Source organism: Lutra lutra, chromosome 9 (assembly GCF_902655055.1).
Source record: "Lutra lutra chromosome 9, mLutLut1.2, whole genome shotgun sequence".
Classification (NCBI taxonomy): domain Eukaryota; kingdom Metazoa; phylum Chordata; class Mammalia; order Carnivora; family Mustelidae; genus Lutra; species Lutra lutra.
In genome coordinates, this window is record NC_062286.1 from 21841606 (window position 1) to 21856811 (window position 15206).

The following is a 15206-nucleotide window of genomic DNA, read 5'->3' on the forward strand; positions in this document are numbered from 1 at the left end:
TCATCTATTTTGATGGATAGTTGGGTCATTTTCATTTTGAGGTTATTAAAATAAAGCTGCTGTGAACTTCCACGTACAAGTCTCTGTGGAAAAATGTTTTGTTTCTTTTTTCTCTTGATAAATACCTAAGATGGTATTTAATTACTAAGATTTACCATCTTAGGTTGATTGGGTCTTATGTCAGGAGTATGTTTACCTTTTTAACAAATTGCCTATTTTCCAAATTGGTGGCATTATTTTCTATTCTACCACCAGTGTATGGGAATAAGTCTTCAATTTTAGCCAATTTTATGGGTGTATAGGGGTGTTTCATTGTGATTTTAATTTGCATTTTCCTAATGAATAATGATGTAGAACATCTGTTCATGTGCTTATTGGCCATTCATACGTCATCATCTGGGAAGTGCCTGTTCATATCTTTTGCCCATGTAAAAAAATTGAGTTGTTTGTCTTACTATGGAATTGTAGTATTTTTTTTTTTTTAAAGATTTTATTTATTTATTTGACAGGGAGAGATCACAAGTAGGCAGAGAGGCAGGCAGATAGAGAGAAAGGAGGAAGCAGGCTCTCCGCAGAGCAGAGAGCCCGATGTGGGGCTCGATCCCAGGACCCTGGGATCATGAACTGAGCCGAAGGCAGAGGCTTTAACCCACTGAGCCACCCAGGCGCCCCATGGAATTGTAGTATTTTTAAAAATCATATTCTGAATACAATTCCTTTGTCTGATAGATACGTCTTAAATATTTTCTTCCAATCTCTGATTTGCATCATATCTTGATGGCATGTTTGAAGACCAACGGTTTTATTTATTTTTATTTCTTTAAAGATTTACTTATTTAGTTTAGAGAAGGGGGAAGGTAGGGGGAGTGAGAGAATCTTGAGGCAGACTCCCTGCTGAGTGTGGAGCTGGACTTGGGGCTTTATCCCACAACTCTGACATCATGACCTGAGCTGAAGCCACTCAACTGACTGAGCCACTTGGGTGCCTTGAAGATCTACAGTTTTAAATTTATCATTAAAAATGATTAAAGGGGCGTCTGGGTGGCTCAGTGGGTTAAAGCCTCTGCTTTCGGCTCAGGTCATGATCCCAGGGTCCTGGGATCCTGGGATCGAGCCCTGTAGGCTCTCTGCTCAGCAGGGAGCCTGCTTTCCTTCCTCTCTCTGCCTGCCTCTCTGCCTACTTGTGATCTCTGTCTGTCAAATAAATTAAAAAAAAATTTAAAAATGACTAAAATATTTTTTTTCCTTCTATGTTTCATGCTTTTTGTATTATATTTGAGAAAACTTTGTCATCCCTAATTGCAAAGATTTTCCCCTTTGTTTTTTTCTGAAAGTTTTCTAGGTTTTACATTTGGGTCTATACTTGTTTAAAGTTAATTTTTTGGTCATGGTGTGTTATAACAGTCAGTGTTAATTTCTTTTCATTTTGTATATCCTGTTGTTAAGACTTCCCCTATTCAATTGCATTGGCACCTTTGTCAGAAATTATTTGAACATATATGTGTGTGAGTCTGTTTCTGGACTCCTTATTCTGTTCCATTGATGTATATATCTGTCTTTTTGCCAATACTAAACTGTCTTGATACTGTGGGATTAGAGTAAGTCTTGAAATCAGATAGGGTAAGTCATTTAACTCTTTTTTGTTCTTTCTCAAAATTTGTTTAGTTAGGGGCGCCTGGGTGGCTCAGTGGGTTCAAGACCCTGCCTTCGGTTCAGGTCATGATCCCAGGGTCCTGGGATCGAGCCCCCGCATTGGGCTTTCTGCTCAGCGGAGAGCCTGCTTCCCCCTCTCTCTCTGCCTGCCTCTCTGCATACTTGGGATCTCTGTCTGTCAAATAAATAAATAAAATCTTTAAAAAAATTTGTTTAGTTATTCTAGGTTCTTCGTCTTTTTATATAAATTTTAGAATTTGTCAGTTTCTATAAAAAACATGCTGGAGTATTGATCACTATTGTATGGAGTCAGCAGATCAATTTGGGGGAGGATTGCCATTTTAACAATACCAAGTTTTCTGACTTATGAGCATGCTATATTTTTCCATTTATTTAGATCCCTAACTTGTCTCACCAACATGCTGTAATTTTCCTTATAAAAGTCTTGGTTATCTTTTGGGGCACCTGGGTGGCTCAGTGGGTTAAGCCTCTGCCTTTGGCTCGGGTCATGATCTCAGGGTCCTGGGATCGAGTTCCGAGTCAGGCTCTCTGCTCAGCGGGGAGCCTGCTTCCCTCCCTCTCTCTCTGCCTGCCTCTCTGCCTACTTCTGATCTGTCTGTCAAATAAATAAAATCTTTAAAAAAAAAAAAAGTCTTGGTTATCTTTTGTTAGATATATTCTTAGGTATTTTTTAAATAATATTGTAAACGACACTTTTTTAAAGTTCATTGCTAATTGCTTGTTGCTATTATCTCAGTCTAGCCACAAAGTTGTCAATTTTGTTGGTCTTTTCAAAGAACTAGATTTTCTCTGTTTTCTGTTCTAATGCATGAATTTCTCCTCTCCATTATATTTTTCCTTCTATTTACTTTGGGTTTACTTTGCCCAAATCTTATCGTTGATTATAGATCTAATTTTCTAATAGCAGTATTTAGAGCTGTGAGTTTCCTTCTAGGTACTGCTTTGGTTGCAATCCACAAATTTTGATGTGTGTATTTTTGTTGTTATTCACTTCAGGATATTTTGTAATTTTTCTTGTGGTTTCTTTTTGACCCATGAATTATTTTCAAGTAGATTGTTTAATTTCCATATTTATTTTTTATTTTAGATCTCCTGTTCTTGATTTCTAATTTAATTCTGATGTGGTCAATGAATACATGTATGATTTTTATCTTTTTAAGTTTCAAGTTTATGGCCCAAAATATACTCTGTCTTGTTGAATGTACAGTGTTTACTTGAAAAAACTGTATCCTGTAGTTGTTGGATGTAGTTCTGTAAAGTGAGTCTAGAGTAGTTTAGCTAATAGTGTTGTTCACATCTTTTATGTCTTACTGAATTTTTGTCTTATTCTACCAATTCCTGAAGGGAGGAGGTCTTAAAGTTTTTGCTAAGACTGTAGAATTGTCTGTTTGGTTTTTTTTTTTTTTTTGCTTTAATTATATCAGTTTTGCTTTGTCAACTTTGAGTTTGTACTACTAGATGCATACAATGAATAATAATGTCTTTGTGATGATTTGTTACTTTTATCATTATGAAGTGTCCCTTTATATCTCTGGTGATACTCTTGCCTTGAAGTCTGTTTTATCTGGTATTAGAATAGCCTCTCCAGCCTTCTTGTGTTTGCTGATTGTGAGGTATAATTTTTTCATCCACTTATTTCCAGTCTGTGTATGTCTTTATATTGAAAGTTCGCGGGCACCTGGCTGGCTCAGTTGGAAGAGCATCTGACTCTTGATCTCGGGTTCCTGAGTTCAAGCACCACATTGGGTATAGAGATTACTTCAATAAATAAAACTTAGAAAAGTAAAGAAAAGAAGAGGTGTGCCTCTTGTAGGTGCAGTATACAGTTAGTTGACCCTTGAACAACACAGGGGTTAGGGATGCTGACCCCAACACAGTTGAAAATCGGCATATAACTTTTGACTTCCCCAAAACTTAACTACTAACAGCCTACTGTAGGTTGGAAGCTTTACTGATAACATAAACAGTCCATTAACACATTTTGTATGTTATATATTATATATCCTACGGTGTTCTTAAAATAAACTAGAGGAAGGAAAATATTAAAATTACCAGGAAAAGACATTTACAATACTGTACTGTATTTATAAAAAAAAAAAATCCAGGTATAAGTGGACCCATATAGTTCAGATTGTGTTGTTCAGGGGTCAACTGTACTAGAGTATTGCTTTTTTATTCATTCTTTAACAGTCTTGGACTTCTTAACTGGAGTGTTGAGACCATAAACATTTAAATTAATTACTGATATGGTTGGATTTAGGTTTGCCATTTTATTTTGGTTCTCATACCCTGCGTATTGTTCCTTTATATCTTATTTTGGGTTATTTGAATATGTCTGATTTTAGTTTATTGATTTTTTAATCTCTCTTTTCACTTTTCTTTTTTTTCTGTTTCTTTCTCATGTGTAGTGGTTGCTCTAGGAAATGTATATACCTACTGTTTCATAGGTTACTTAAAGTTATTATACTACCACTTTGCTTAAATCTAGAAGCCTCACAGCCTTGTAGAATTCCTCAGCCCCCTGTCTGCTGACCATTAAGTTATCACTCTCATATGTATTACATCTACATATTTTGAAAACCTCACCAGATAATGTCAAAATTTTGTTTTAAAGCAGTATTTTTTTTTTTAAAGATTTTATTTATTTATTTGACAGACAGATCACAAGTAGGCAGAGAGGCAGGCAGAGAGAGAGGAAGGGAAGCAGGCTCTCCTCTGAGCAGAGAGCTTGACTCAGGGCTCGATCCCAGGACCCTGGGATCATGACCTGAGCGGAAGGCAGAGGCTTTAACCCACTGAGCCACCCAGGCGCCCCTGTTGTTGTCATTGTTAATATTTTCCCAGCTATTTACCATTTCTTTTGCTCTTCTTCATTCTGAAAAATCCAGATTTCTCCCTGGTATCATTTTCCTTCATTATATCTGGAATAATTTCCATTAGCATTTTTCATAGAGCAGGTCTATGAGCAGGTCATAGAGCAGACAACAAATTTTCTTTTTTTTTTTTTTTTTAATTTTATTTATTTGTCAGAGAGAGAGAGGGAGAGAGAGCAAGCACAGGCAGACAGAATGGCAGGCAGAGGCAGAGGGAGAAGCAGGCTCCCTGATGAGCAAGGAGCCCGATGTGGGACTCGATCCCAGGACGCTGGGATCATGACCTGAGCCGAAGGCAGCTGCCCAACCAACTGAGCCACCCAGGCGTCCCACAACAAATTTTCTTAAAAAAAATTTTTTTTTTAATCTGAAGAAGCTAGATGTCTAAGGGATATTTTTACTGAGTATAGAATTTTAGATGGGCGGATCTTTTGTCTCAGGATTTTAAAGATGTTACATTATCTTCTCTTCTTGGTTTCTGTTGAGAATTCTGTAATCATTTAAACCATTGTTCTTTATATGTAACATGTCATTTCTTTGTAGCTGCTTTCTAGATTTTTCTCTCTTAATATCAGTTTTGAACATTGTCGTTAGGATGTGTCTAGGTGTGTTTTTCTTTCAGTGTATCCAGTGAGTATTTGTTGAGCTTCTAGAATCTGTAAATTTATGTCTCATTAAATTTGGGTGATTTTCCACCATTATTTTTTTCAAATGTATTTTTGTGCCAGTTTCTTTTTTCTTTACTTCTGGACACCTTTTGTTTTTTTTTTTTTTTTTTTTTTAAACGGTTTTATTTATTTATTTGACGGAGACAGAGATTATAAGTAGGCAGAGAGGCAGGCAGAAAGAGGACGAAGTAGGCTCCCTGCTGAGCAGAGAGCCCGATGCAGGGCTCAATGCAGGGCTCGACCCCAGGACTCCGAGATCATGACCTGAGCTGAAGGCAGAGGCTTAACCTACTGAGCCACCCAGGTGCCCCAGCTTTTGATATCCTTAAGGTGTTAAGTGACACCTTTTGATATTGACTCATAGGTTGTTGAAGCTCTGTTGACTGTTTTTCAGTCTTTTTTCTCTTTGTTCTTCAGAGTAGATAATTTCTGTCTTCAGGTTCACACACTCTCCTTTGTCATCTCCATTCTGTTATTGAGCCCATTTTGTTATTATTTCAATTTTTTTTTTCAGTTCTAAAATTTCAATTAATTCTTTTTTATGTTTTCTTTTTTTCTGCTGAGAAGTCCTACCTTTTCCTTCACTTGAATTGTGTTTTCCTTTATTTCATGGAACATAGTTATAATAACTGCTTTTTTTTTTTTCCCCTTAAGATTTTGTTTGTTTATTTGTCAGAGAGAGCGCAAGCAGGGAAAGAGGCAGGCGGAGGGAAAGGCGGGCTCCCTGGTGAGCAAGGACTCAGTCCTAGGACCCTAGGATCATGACCTGAGCTGAAGGGAGACACTTAACTGACCGAGCCACCCAGTAATACGCCCAGTGTTACAGGCGTCCCTGTAATAGCTGCTTTAAATTTTTCATAGTTCTAACATCTTGAGGTTGACATTTGTTCATTATCTGTTCCTTTTGGAATTATGCAGATTTCCTGCTTCTTTGTGTATTGCATAATTTTGCAACTTATTCCTGAGATTGTGAATGTTATTTGTATAGACCTTGGGTCTTTTTAGAATCTTCTGGGGGATCACTGCTATTTTTATTTTAGCAAGTAACCTGTTTACTGTTCAGACCATAAGTTCTGTCTTGCTTTCTAAGGGCATTGGGTCAGTCTTAATTCCTTTTGAGTCTTTGCTATGATGGTTTAGGTCGGTCTTGAACAGTGCAGGGGTTTGACTGAGACTTTTTCGGGTGTTTCAAGTCTTACTTCATTTCTCTAAGCTTTTGATATGTTGGGTCTATCTTTTACTAGCAGTTCAGGGGTTATTCTGAGACTTGTGCAGTTTGTTCAAATCTTATTTCTCAAAGCCTTTGCTAAGCTGGTTTTGGTATGCTCCAAACATATGTAGTTCAGATTAAGCTGTGATTTGCGTGGATTCGTACACAGAATTATGGGATCATCTTCTTTGCCTGATTCTTCTTCACAGTTCCCTCACACATTTTAGTCTGTAGAGACATTTTTCCTGGTTTCTGTGGCCAGAAAGAGAGTTTCTGTTGCAATTTAGACTGCATGCTACTCTGCAAATGGGGCCCACCCTTATTGCATTGCCACATGTGAGGGAAAACAAACAAAATGGGGCAACACACCCATGTGAGTCACTTCTCCCAGTTTTGACACCTCTTTATAGTCCACCTACTTTGTTTACTTTTCAGAGTCCAGGATTTTCAGTTGTAGTCAGCAGGAGGGATGAGCTGTGGTGGCCTTATGCACCACGGAGGAATTCGTCATTTTGGATCTCATGTGCAGAGAATGGAAAATCATTCTTCTCTGTTCGTAGCATGCTGACATCAGTCCCTGTTGTTTTTTGTTTTCCCTGTTTCCATTTCCATTCCCTTCCAGAGACAACTGTGTAAGCAAGTTTGATATTTGTCCTTAAATATTTATGAATCCTTATAAAATAGCCAGTGTTGTTTATGGTGTGTATTTGTTTTTAATTTACCAAATTGACATTAAGTCTTGCTCTTTATTTTTCTTTTAAAGACTTATTTTTGGAGAGAGAGAGAGAGAGCAGGCACATACACAGCATGCATGCGAGAATGAGAATGTGCGTGTACTCTTGGAGGAGGGGGTGAGGGAGAGGGAGAGGGAGAGGGAGAGTGTCAAGCAGACTCAGCACTGAGCACTGAGCCCAGTGCAGGGCTCCATCTCACAGCCCTGAGATCATGACCTGAGCTGCTGAAACCAAGAGTCAGATGCTTAGCTGACTGAGCCACCCAGGCACCCTTTTTCTTTTTCATTCAGCAGTATGCTCTTTTGGTTATGTTCACGTCTCTATGTGTGAAAATGGTTTATTGCTTCCAACAACTACCTAGTATTCCATAGTGGGCCTGTATCATATTTTACTAACATACATTCTTAAGAATGGTCACCTGTGTTACTTCCATCTCCTTATCTCAAACCTCTACGTGATTCTTATCAGCTCTACCACTGAAGTGTTATCTTGAATTTGTCAACTTATCTCTGCTACAGAACCTTAGTTCAGGTCCTTATCATCTCTTATCCATACTGTTACATTGAGCTGCTAGCCCTTCTCCCTGTATTCACTCCTCCTCCATGGGTCATTTTCCATACAGCATCCAGAGTGGTCTTTCTAAACCATAAACCTAAGGCAGGCCTCACATGGATCTTCAGCTGGAAAAGGGATGTCTCGAGGTCCTTGGACCACACTTTGAGAACTGCTGCTCCTCTGTGCATTCTGAACTACCTAGTTACTGATGAATGTTTCTTAACTACATACTGATTGGTCTTAGATTTGGGAATTTGGATCCAGCTGTATACCAGACTCCTCCAGCCAACTTACCTTAGATAAGGTAGCCCCTTTAAGGCTGGGAGCTAAGAATCATGTTGCCTAAATAAGACAGGATAGCGCTGACACAGTGTTTAGGGAAGATGGATCAGACTAGGGCCCTACAAACTCTGCTTTTCCTTCTTTGTTCTCAGGGATAGTATTTAGTTACTGTCCCTCTGTCAGAGAAATTGGGAGGCCTGTTCATACCTGGTTACTGAAGGATCTTCTGAAGGATCAAAGAACACCCTATTACTTTCACTACTTTCTTTTCTTTGATCAGTCTAGAAAAGAGTGCCTACTTGGGCTCCAGAGTGATCATTAATGTGGACTGCTTTTATAACAATGAAGTGTAATAATTTTATATGTTGCCTTTGATCATAACTGTTGTAATTGTTAGAGTACAATCTCAGGTCTGTTTTTATTATCAGGCTTTTTAGTTTTTGCGTAGGTAACCAACTTGTCTTCTTATGATATAAAGAATTAATAGGAACTTTACTCCAGATCCTCCTTTGTGGTATGTCTATTTGTTTCATATTACTAGAAGGACCCAGTGCTCCATAAAGGATAATAGTTTCCAGTACACTATCCCTCACGATGACTCCTTAAGTGGTTCATCATCTGCCTCATCATGTGAGCCAGTGAGTGATTTTCCACCGTCCTTCCGAAAATCTACCTACTGGATGAAGATGAGAAGGGTCAAGCCAGCTGCTGCTTCCCGTGTCGAAGGTATCAGTATCTCTGTCTTATGTCAAAGGCAGAGCACTCTCTAGGTAGCTGTTGTAAATGTCACATATGTGTATCTCACATTTATGTTAGGCTGCCACATACTATTCAACTTTGTGAACTCTCCTATTTTAGAGTGAAATTCTGCTGATCTCACTCCTCTAGGTTAGACTGGTGTCCGCCTTCCCTCTTCACATGATTTGAACTTCTTTCCCATTGTTCAGGTTTGATCCTCTGTTGAAGTTTAGGGGCTGGTGTAAGGGCGATTCTGGGTATCATTGTCTTGGTGGGCATAGTCTCAAGGGTCCTTAGTAGCCCTTTATCTGGAACAGTTCTACTTCCGTGTTAGCTTTGAATCAAGATCAAAGAAAGCACATTGTCAGAAGGCTCTTACTATTCATGGGGAGCAGTTGATCACTTGGGTGGAGAATAAGAAAAAGGGAAAAGGGGAGGTTGAGTGAGTTAGTGAAGTTTTACCAACTTCCCTAAAAATGTCGGACACTTCTGTGAGGCCTGTGCTCACTGACATCTTCCTCTATGATGGTCTTGTGACTGAAGTTTTGAAGGCAGGCCAGAGAAGTTCACTTGTAAGCCACACTGAGGGTTTTGTTTGTTTGTTTTGTATGGTATTTCAGGGTCAGGTGGAGTATCAACCAAAGGAAAAAGGAAACCCAGGCAGGAGGAAGATGAAGACTATCGAGAATTTCCTCAGAAGAAGCATAAGCTTTATGGTAAGGGAGTAACTTTGCTCATTCTCTTTCCGTGGGTGCCTGGGCTTTATTCTTTAGAGGTACAAGAGAGACCTTGGGTTTTGGCCCTTGAAGCACTGTTGAGCCCTTTGATTTTTTGGCATGGAATGGCTTCCATCCTGCCTGACTCTACCAGTTTTTTTTTGTTACAACTTAAGGGAGTCTGTTGGTTGAGGGAGTGTGGGGCACAGGGTGTTGAGAAGATGAGGGAGGAGATTTTGGTAGTAGAGACGGGGTAGCAAAGTTGATATGTCGGGCTTCAAGTTTCTGTCTTGCGTCAGGGAGGAAGCAACGGCCTAAAACTCAACCTAATCCCAAATCCCAGGCTCGTCGTATTCGGAAGGAACCACCAGCTTATGCAGCAGGTATGTTTTCTGTTGGAAGCTTTGGGGTATCTAGTTCTCACACCCTGTCTTTGTTGTTGGTGATGGTGGTTAAGGGATGATGTAGCAGAGAGTTTCTTTAAGGAGGCAGTTACTAAGGGCATGGGTTTGGAGGCCTGTCAAACTCTTGTGGAAGGTTTGGCTCTTAATTGGTTTTCTGGCCTGCCACCATCTAGTTAACTTCTGCAAGCTCGGTTTCCTTGTTTCTGAGTGGGATAATGAAGGCAGTCAGAATTTTCGTTGAGATTAAATGGGATAAAAACATTGTACAAAGTTTCAGGCGCACACAGGAAACACTCAGCAAACGGCTGTTAAATATCTCTGTATCCTATTGTTATATGCGGCTATGAAAGTGTTGCCCATTGTGGCTTGTACCTCAGTAAAGCTAGGAAAAAAAACATTGCCCAGTTCCGTAAGCCACTGGGCTTTTGAGTGGTGCCCAGATGGTTTTTATCATGGGAAACTGAGTAGGTGTTTCCTCACTGACTGAGAAAAAAATATTTCTAGAAATTATATGCAGCGAGTCTTTTCCCCAGGAAGGGAACAAACCATTTTTATGGTACTTTTACTAAGTTTCAGGATTGTGCTTTTTGTTTCAGGAGAATTCTGCAGATTATGAGGTGTTCCTTTTTCTCCTTTGTAGGCAGTTTGGAGGAACAGTGGTACTTAGAAATTGTGGATAAAGGCAGTGTCTCCTGTCCTACCTGCCAGGCAGTGGGGAGAAAGACCATAGAGGGCTTAAAGAAACACATGGAGACCTGCAAACAGGTTAGAGATTTTGTGGCATTTCGTGACAGTTATGCTCTTTCCCCATACCTTAGCTTTCTATTCTGTGTCGGGTGTGCTGATACCTGTGGAGAAGCAGCAGCATTGTGTTAGAAGAAAGACAGAGGCTTTTGAGTCCGACAGACTTGGGTTTGAATCTTCACTCAGCCACTTATTTGTTGTGTCATTTAACTTTTTCATGTGTGGGCCTCGGTTTTCTCATTTATAAGAGAGAGAAAATGATTTTGTGCAGTCCCTGAGAGGAGAAGAAAAAAAGAATACATGCAAGGGGCCTGTTCCATTACTTGGCAAATATTGGCACTTAGTAAATGGTCGTTCTTTCAAAATGAGTTGCTTTTCCTTCTTTGTCCTTGAGGACATGACACTGAGGTGGTGGGATTTTGAGATGCCTTGACTGTCGAGTTTGGGAGTGAAAGGAGATACGGTCGAGAATCTGAGTAGGACTTTTTAACATTCTATTTCTCTGTTGAACAGCCTGGCACTGAGCAGTATTTCTTCCTCGTAGGAAATGTTTACTTGTCATCATTGCGGGAAACAGCTTCGTTCCCTGGCAGGGATGAAGTATCACGTCATGGCAAATCACAATAGCTTGGTAAGGTGTCTCCTGTCCCGTATGAGCCTGCGGGGGGTTCGCATGTCTTTACATAGATGAGTTTGGATAACCCCGTGGGGGTGACTAAGGCTCTGGGGCTTTGCAGGCGTGTAAGAGCACCCTTTTGATAGAAGAGTTAGGTACAGTGAAACCGTTGTGGTGGGTATTTTTGTGTTTACGTTAGCCCCAAAGTTTCGTCTCCTGGAAGCCAGAGGCTCTGAACTCTTACTTGCATTGCATTTGCTTCCTTGTCTGTCTAGGGAAGATGGAGAAAGCCAGGAGTCAGATAACTAAGCTTCATGGGCCTCGGCTTAGGTGCTAGTCCAGTCCTTGATTCTCCTAAGATACCATTTTTGTCTGTATCTTTTCTGTGAATCATCTGCTCGTTTGCTTCTCTTGCTTTCTAGCCCATTTTGAAGGCTGGGGATGAAATAGACGAGCCTAGTGAGAGAGAACGGCTCCGGACAGTTCTGAAGAGACTGGGCAAGCTCAGGTGCATGCGTGAGGTAAGAGCCCGGGGACAGCATCTCCTTTGGCCTGGAGTCTCGAGTCACTGTCTTTCTGTTACTTTCTTCCATTTCTTCTCCTTCTCTCTTGTAGACCTGGTTCTGTGTCACCTTCCAGCATTAAGACTGGCTCCTGCTTTTCCAGGTGTTTTGAATTCATTAATAGTTCTTTATTTTTCTTTTGCATCTCCACAAACCTATTTTTCTCCCCTATTCCTTTGTTCAAAGGGGTTCCTTTCCCACCCTTCTTTAGTGTGATGAAAAGGCTCCTGGTAATCTTCCCGTGAGGAGCTCTGGCATCGCTGGGTGTTTGGTTGCTGCTGGGGTGGGGTCGAGTCCCGAGCCAGCGAGGAACCTCTGCGGCAGAGGAGACGCACAGTGCTAGTGGACTGGATGCTGACTGAGCTGACAGAACGTCGCTCTTGGTGGCAGACAGGACAGCTGTTAGGGCAGGGACGAGGGACAGGGAAGGGTCGTGCTAATGGGAAGTGTTGGAGAGGGTCTAGCCATGTCGTAGGATCTATTTATAGGATGTGGTGGTTGAGTCTTTTGTGGCTGTTTAGAAATTGAGAGATCATGTCAAAAGATGGAAGATTATAGTTCAGGCCTCTCTCCTGTGTTCAGAGTTGCTCTAGTAGCTTCACCAGCATCATGGGATATCTGTACCATGTCAGAAAATGTGGCAAAGGGGCTGCAGAGCTGGAGGAGATGACCCTGAAATGTCACCACTGTGGAAAGCCATATAAGTCGAAGGCTGGACTTGCGTATCACCTGAGGTCAGAGCATGGGCCTGTGAGTACTGATTACTTTCCAGACCCTGTTTGGGGGATCTGTTTCGTGGTGACTACTAACCCTGACATTTCCCATACCTCCTTGGTTCCTCATTTGTATCCCCTTTTAATCTTTGAATGCTTTTGTTTTCTCTTGTTTTTTCTTGGTTCTCTTTTTTCTGCCTTTTGAACATAATTAGCTTAGAGAAATCAAAGTTCAGTGTATAATCTGTGCAGAAGTAGACTCATTATTATCTTTCTAAAGCTTAAGGCGTTCCCCTTTAGCTAGAAATTTTGTGGACATCTCTGTCCAGCTGGATCTTCCGTCCCAATTTTTTTGTCTTGACTTTTTTTTCCTTGATTTCTAGGCTTGCCCTACCTCATTTTTTTTTTTTTCTTTTTAGAGTTACATTTCAAGGTATAATTTACATATGGTAATTAATATTCACCCTTTTTAGTGTATAGTCATAAGAGTTTTGACAAGTATATACAGTTGTGTAGTCACCACCACATTCAAGATCTTGAACGATTTGACCACCGATCAATTTTCTGTCCCTATAGTTTTGCTTTTTTTCAGAATATCATAAACAGAGTCATACAATGTATAGCTTTTTGAGTCTGGCTTCTTTCACTTAGCATAATACAGTTGAGATTCATCCATGTGTTGCATGTATCATTAATTTTATTTCTTTTTATTTCTGTCTAGGATTCCATTGTATGGATGTTTCACAGTTTCTTTATCCATTCACCAGTTGAAGAACATTTGGGTTGTTTCCATTTTTTGGCAATTATGAATAAAGCTGCTATAAACATTCACATAAAAGGCTTTTCTGTGAAAACAAATTTTAATTTCTCTTGGGTAAATACTTAGCAATGGGAATGCTAGGTCAAATGATAAATACATGTTTATAAGAAACTGCCAAACTGTTTTTCAAAGTGGCCATTTTGCATTCTCACTGGCAAAATGAGAGTTGCAGTTTTTTTGTGTCCTTGTTAGGACTTGCTATTGTCAGTGTCATTTTTTTCTTAATCCATTCTGTTAGGTATGCAGTGGTATTTCCCTGCAGTTTAAATTTGCATTTCCCTAATGACTAATGACATTAACCATCCTTTCATGTGCTTATTGGCAATGTGGGTCCTTAGTGAAGTGTCTGTCCTCTTCAGTGAAGTGGCCATTGAAAGCCTTTATTATTGGAGTTTCATTGTCTTACTGTTGAGGTTTAAAAATATTCTGAGTTTTTTCATGTATTTTGGACAGAAGTCCTTTACCAACTACATGTTTTATAAATGTTTTCTCCCAGCTTAGCTTTTCATTTTTGGATAGCGTTTTTCAAAGAGTAGAGTTCTTAACTTTGATAAAGTTCATTCAATTTATGTTTTTTTCCCTTTTATGGATAATGCTTTTATTGTATCTAAGATATGTTTGCCCAGCCCAAGGTACAGTTTTTCTATTGCTGCTCTAAAAAAAAAATCACAAAATCAATGGCCTAAACAACACAGCTGTATTAACTCAGCTTGTCTGGCCAGAAGTTCAGATATAGCACAGCTCAGCTGACTCCCCTGTGTAGGACCTCACCAGGCTGGCATCAAAGTGTCAGTAGGGCTATTCCTTTCTGGAGGCTCAAGGGGAGAATCTGTTTTGAGGCTCTTTAAGATTAAGAATTGAGTTCCATGCAGTTGTAGGACCTCACTTCTTGCTTGCTATAGGCCAGGAAGTGTTCTCAGCTTCTGAGGGCCAGGTGCATTCTCTGGTTCCCTTCATCGTCATGGCAGCAGACGTAGTGAGTCTCTCTCATGCTCTGAATCTCTCCTGCCTTTTCTTCTCTCACACCTCTCCTACTTGATTTTGGACTTTAAAAATTAGATCTATACAAGGTACCTTCCCATCAGCATGCAGATTAGTGTTTGGTTGGATAGCTGATGACTGTAGCCTAGCCAGGGTGACACATCAAGAAACCGTCATCCCCAGGCTTACAAAATTTTCACCCTTGGTTTCTTTTAGAAGTTTTACAGTTCTGTGGTTTACGTTTGATTCATTTTCAGTTGATTATTTTTTTTTTTTTTAAGATTTTATTTATTTATTTGTCAGAGAGAGAGAGAGAGCGAGCGAGCACAGGCAGACAGAGTGGCAGGCAGAGGCAGAGGGAGAAGCAGGCTCCCCACAGAACGAGGAGCCCGATGTGGGACTCGATCCCAGGACGCCGGGATCATGACCTGAGCCGAAGGCAGCGGCTTAACCCACTGAGCCACCCAGGCGTCCCAAGTTGATTATTTTTTATGTAGTATGAGATATGGGTCGAGGTTCCTGTCTTTGCACACAGCCATGTCTTGACCTTTTTTTTTAAAGATTTTATCCATTTGACAGAGAGAGATCACAAGTGGGCAGAGAGGCAGGCAGAGGCAGAGAGAGAGGAGGAAGCAGGCTCCCCGCAGAGCAGAGAGCCCGATGCGGGACTCGATCCCAGGACCCTGAGATCATGACCTGAGCTGAAGGCAGAGGCTTAAGCACTGAGCCACCCAGGTGCCCCCATGTCTTGACCTTTAATTAACCACTTTGACTTACCAAAACAACACATTTTTTCCTGAGAAGTTTTTTTTTTTTTTTTTTTAACCAACAAAATACACATTAAGGTGGTGGAACTTTATGCTAACGGTTAGCAAGCTAGTAAATAGCTTTTGATACTTAGAGCAGGAAGGATGG

The 15206-nt window shown here is 40.3% G+C and overlaps 1 protein-coding gene across 5 annotated transcripts in view; it reads left to right on the top strand.

Annotated features, from left to right (window-relative positions):
- ZNF512 (zinc finger protein 512) overlaps nt 1–15206 on the top strand; it is a 32250-nt gene that overhangs the window by 3110 nt on the left and 13934 nt on the right. For 2 of the 5 annotated variants that reach the window (XM_047744796.1, XM_047744798.1), the window contains exons 3-9: nt 8538–8722; nt 9355–9450; nt 9750–9833; nt 10495–10619; nt 11143–11229; nt 11637–11735; nt 12360–12527. In XM_047744796.1, coding sequence (XP_047600752.1) covers nt 8538–8722; nt 9355–9450; nt 9750–9833; nt 10495–10619; nt 11143–11229; nt 11637–11735; nt 12360–12527 — 844 coding nt within the window. The remainder of the gene's footprint in view (nt 1–8537; nt 8723–9354; nt 9451–9749; nt 9834–10494; nt 10620–11142; nt 11230–11636; nt 11736–12359; nt 12528–15206) is intronic. The other 3 variants (XM_047744797.1, XM_047744800.1, XM_047744799.1) reach the window with 2 other exon arrangements.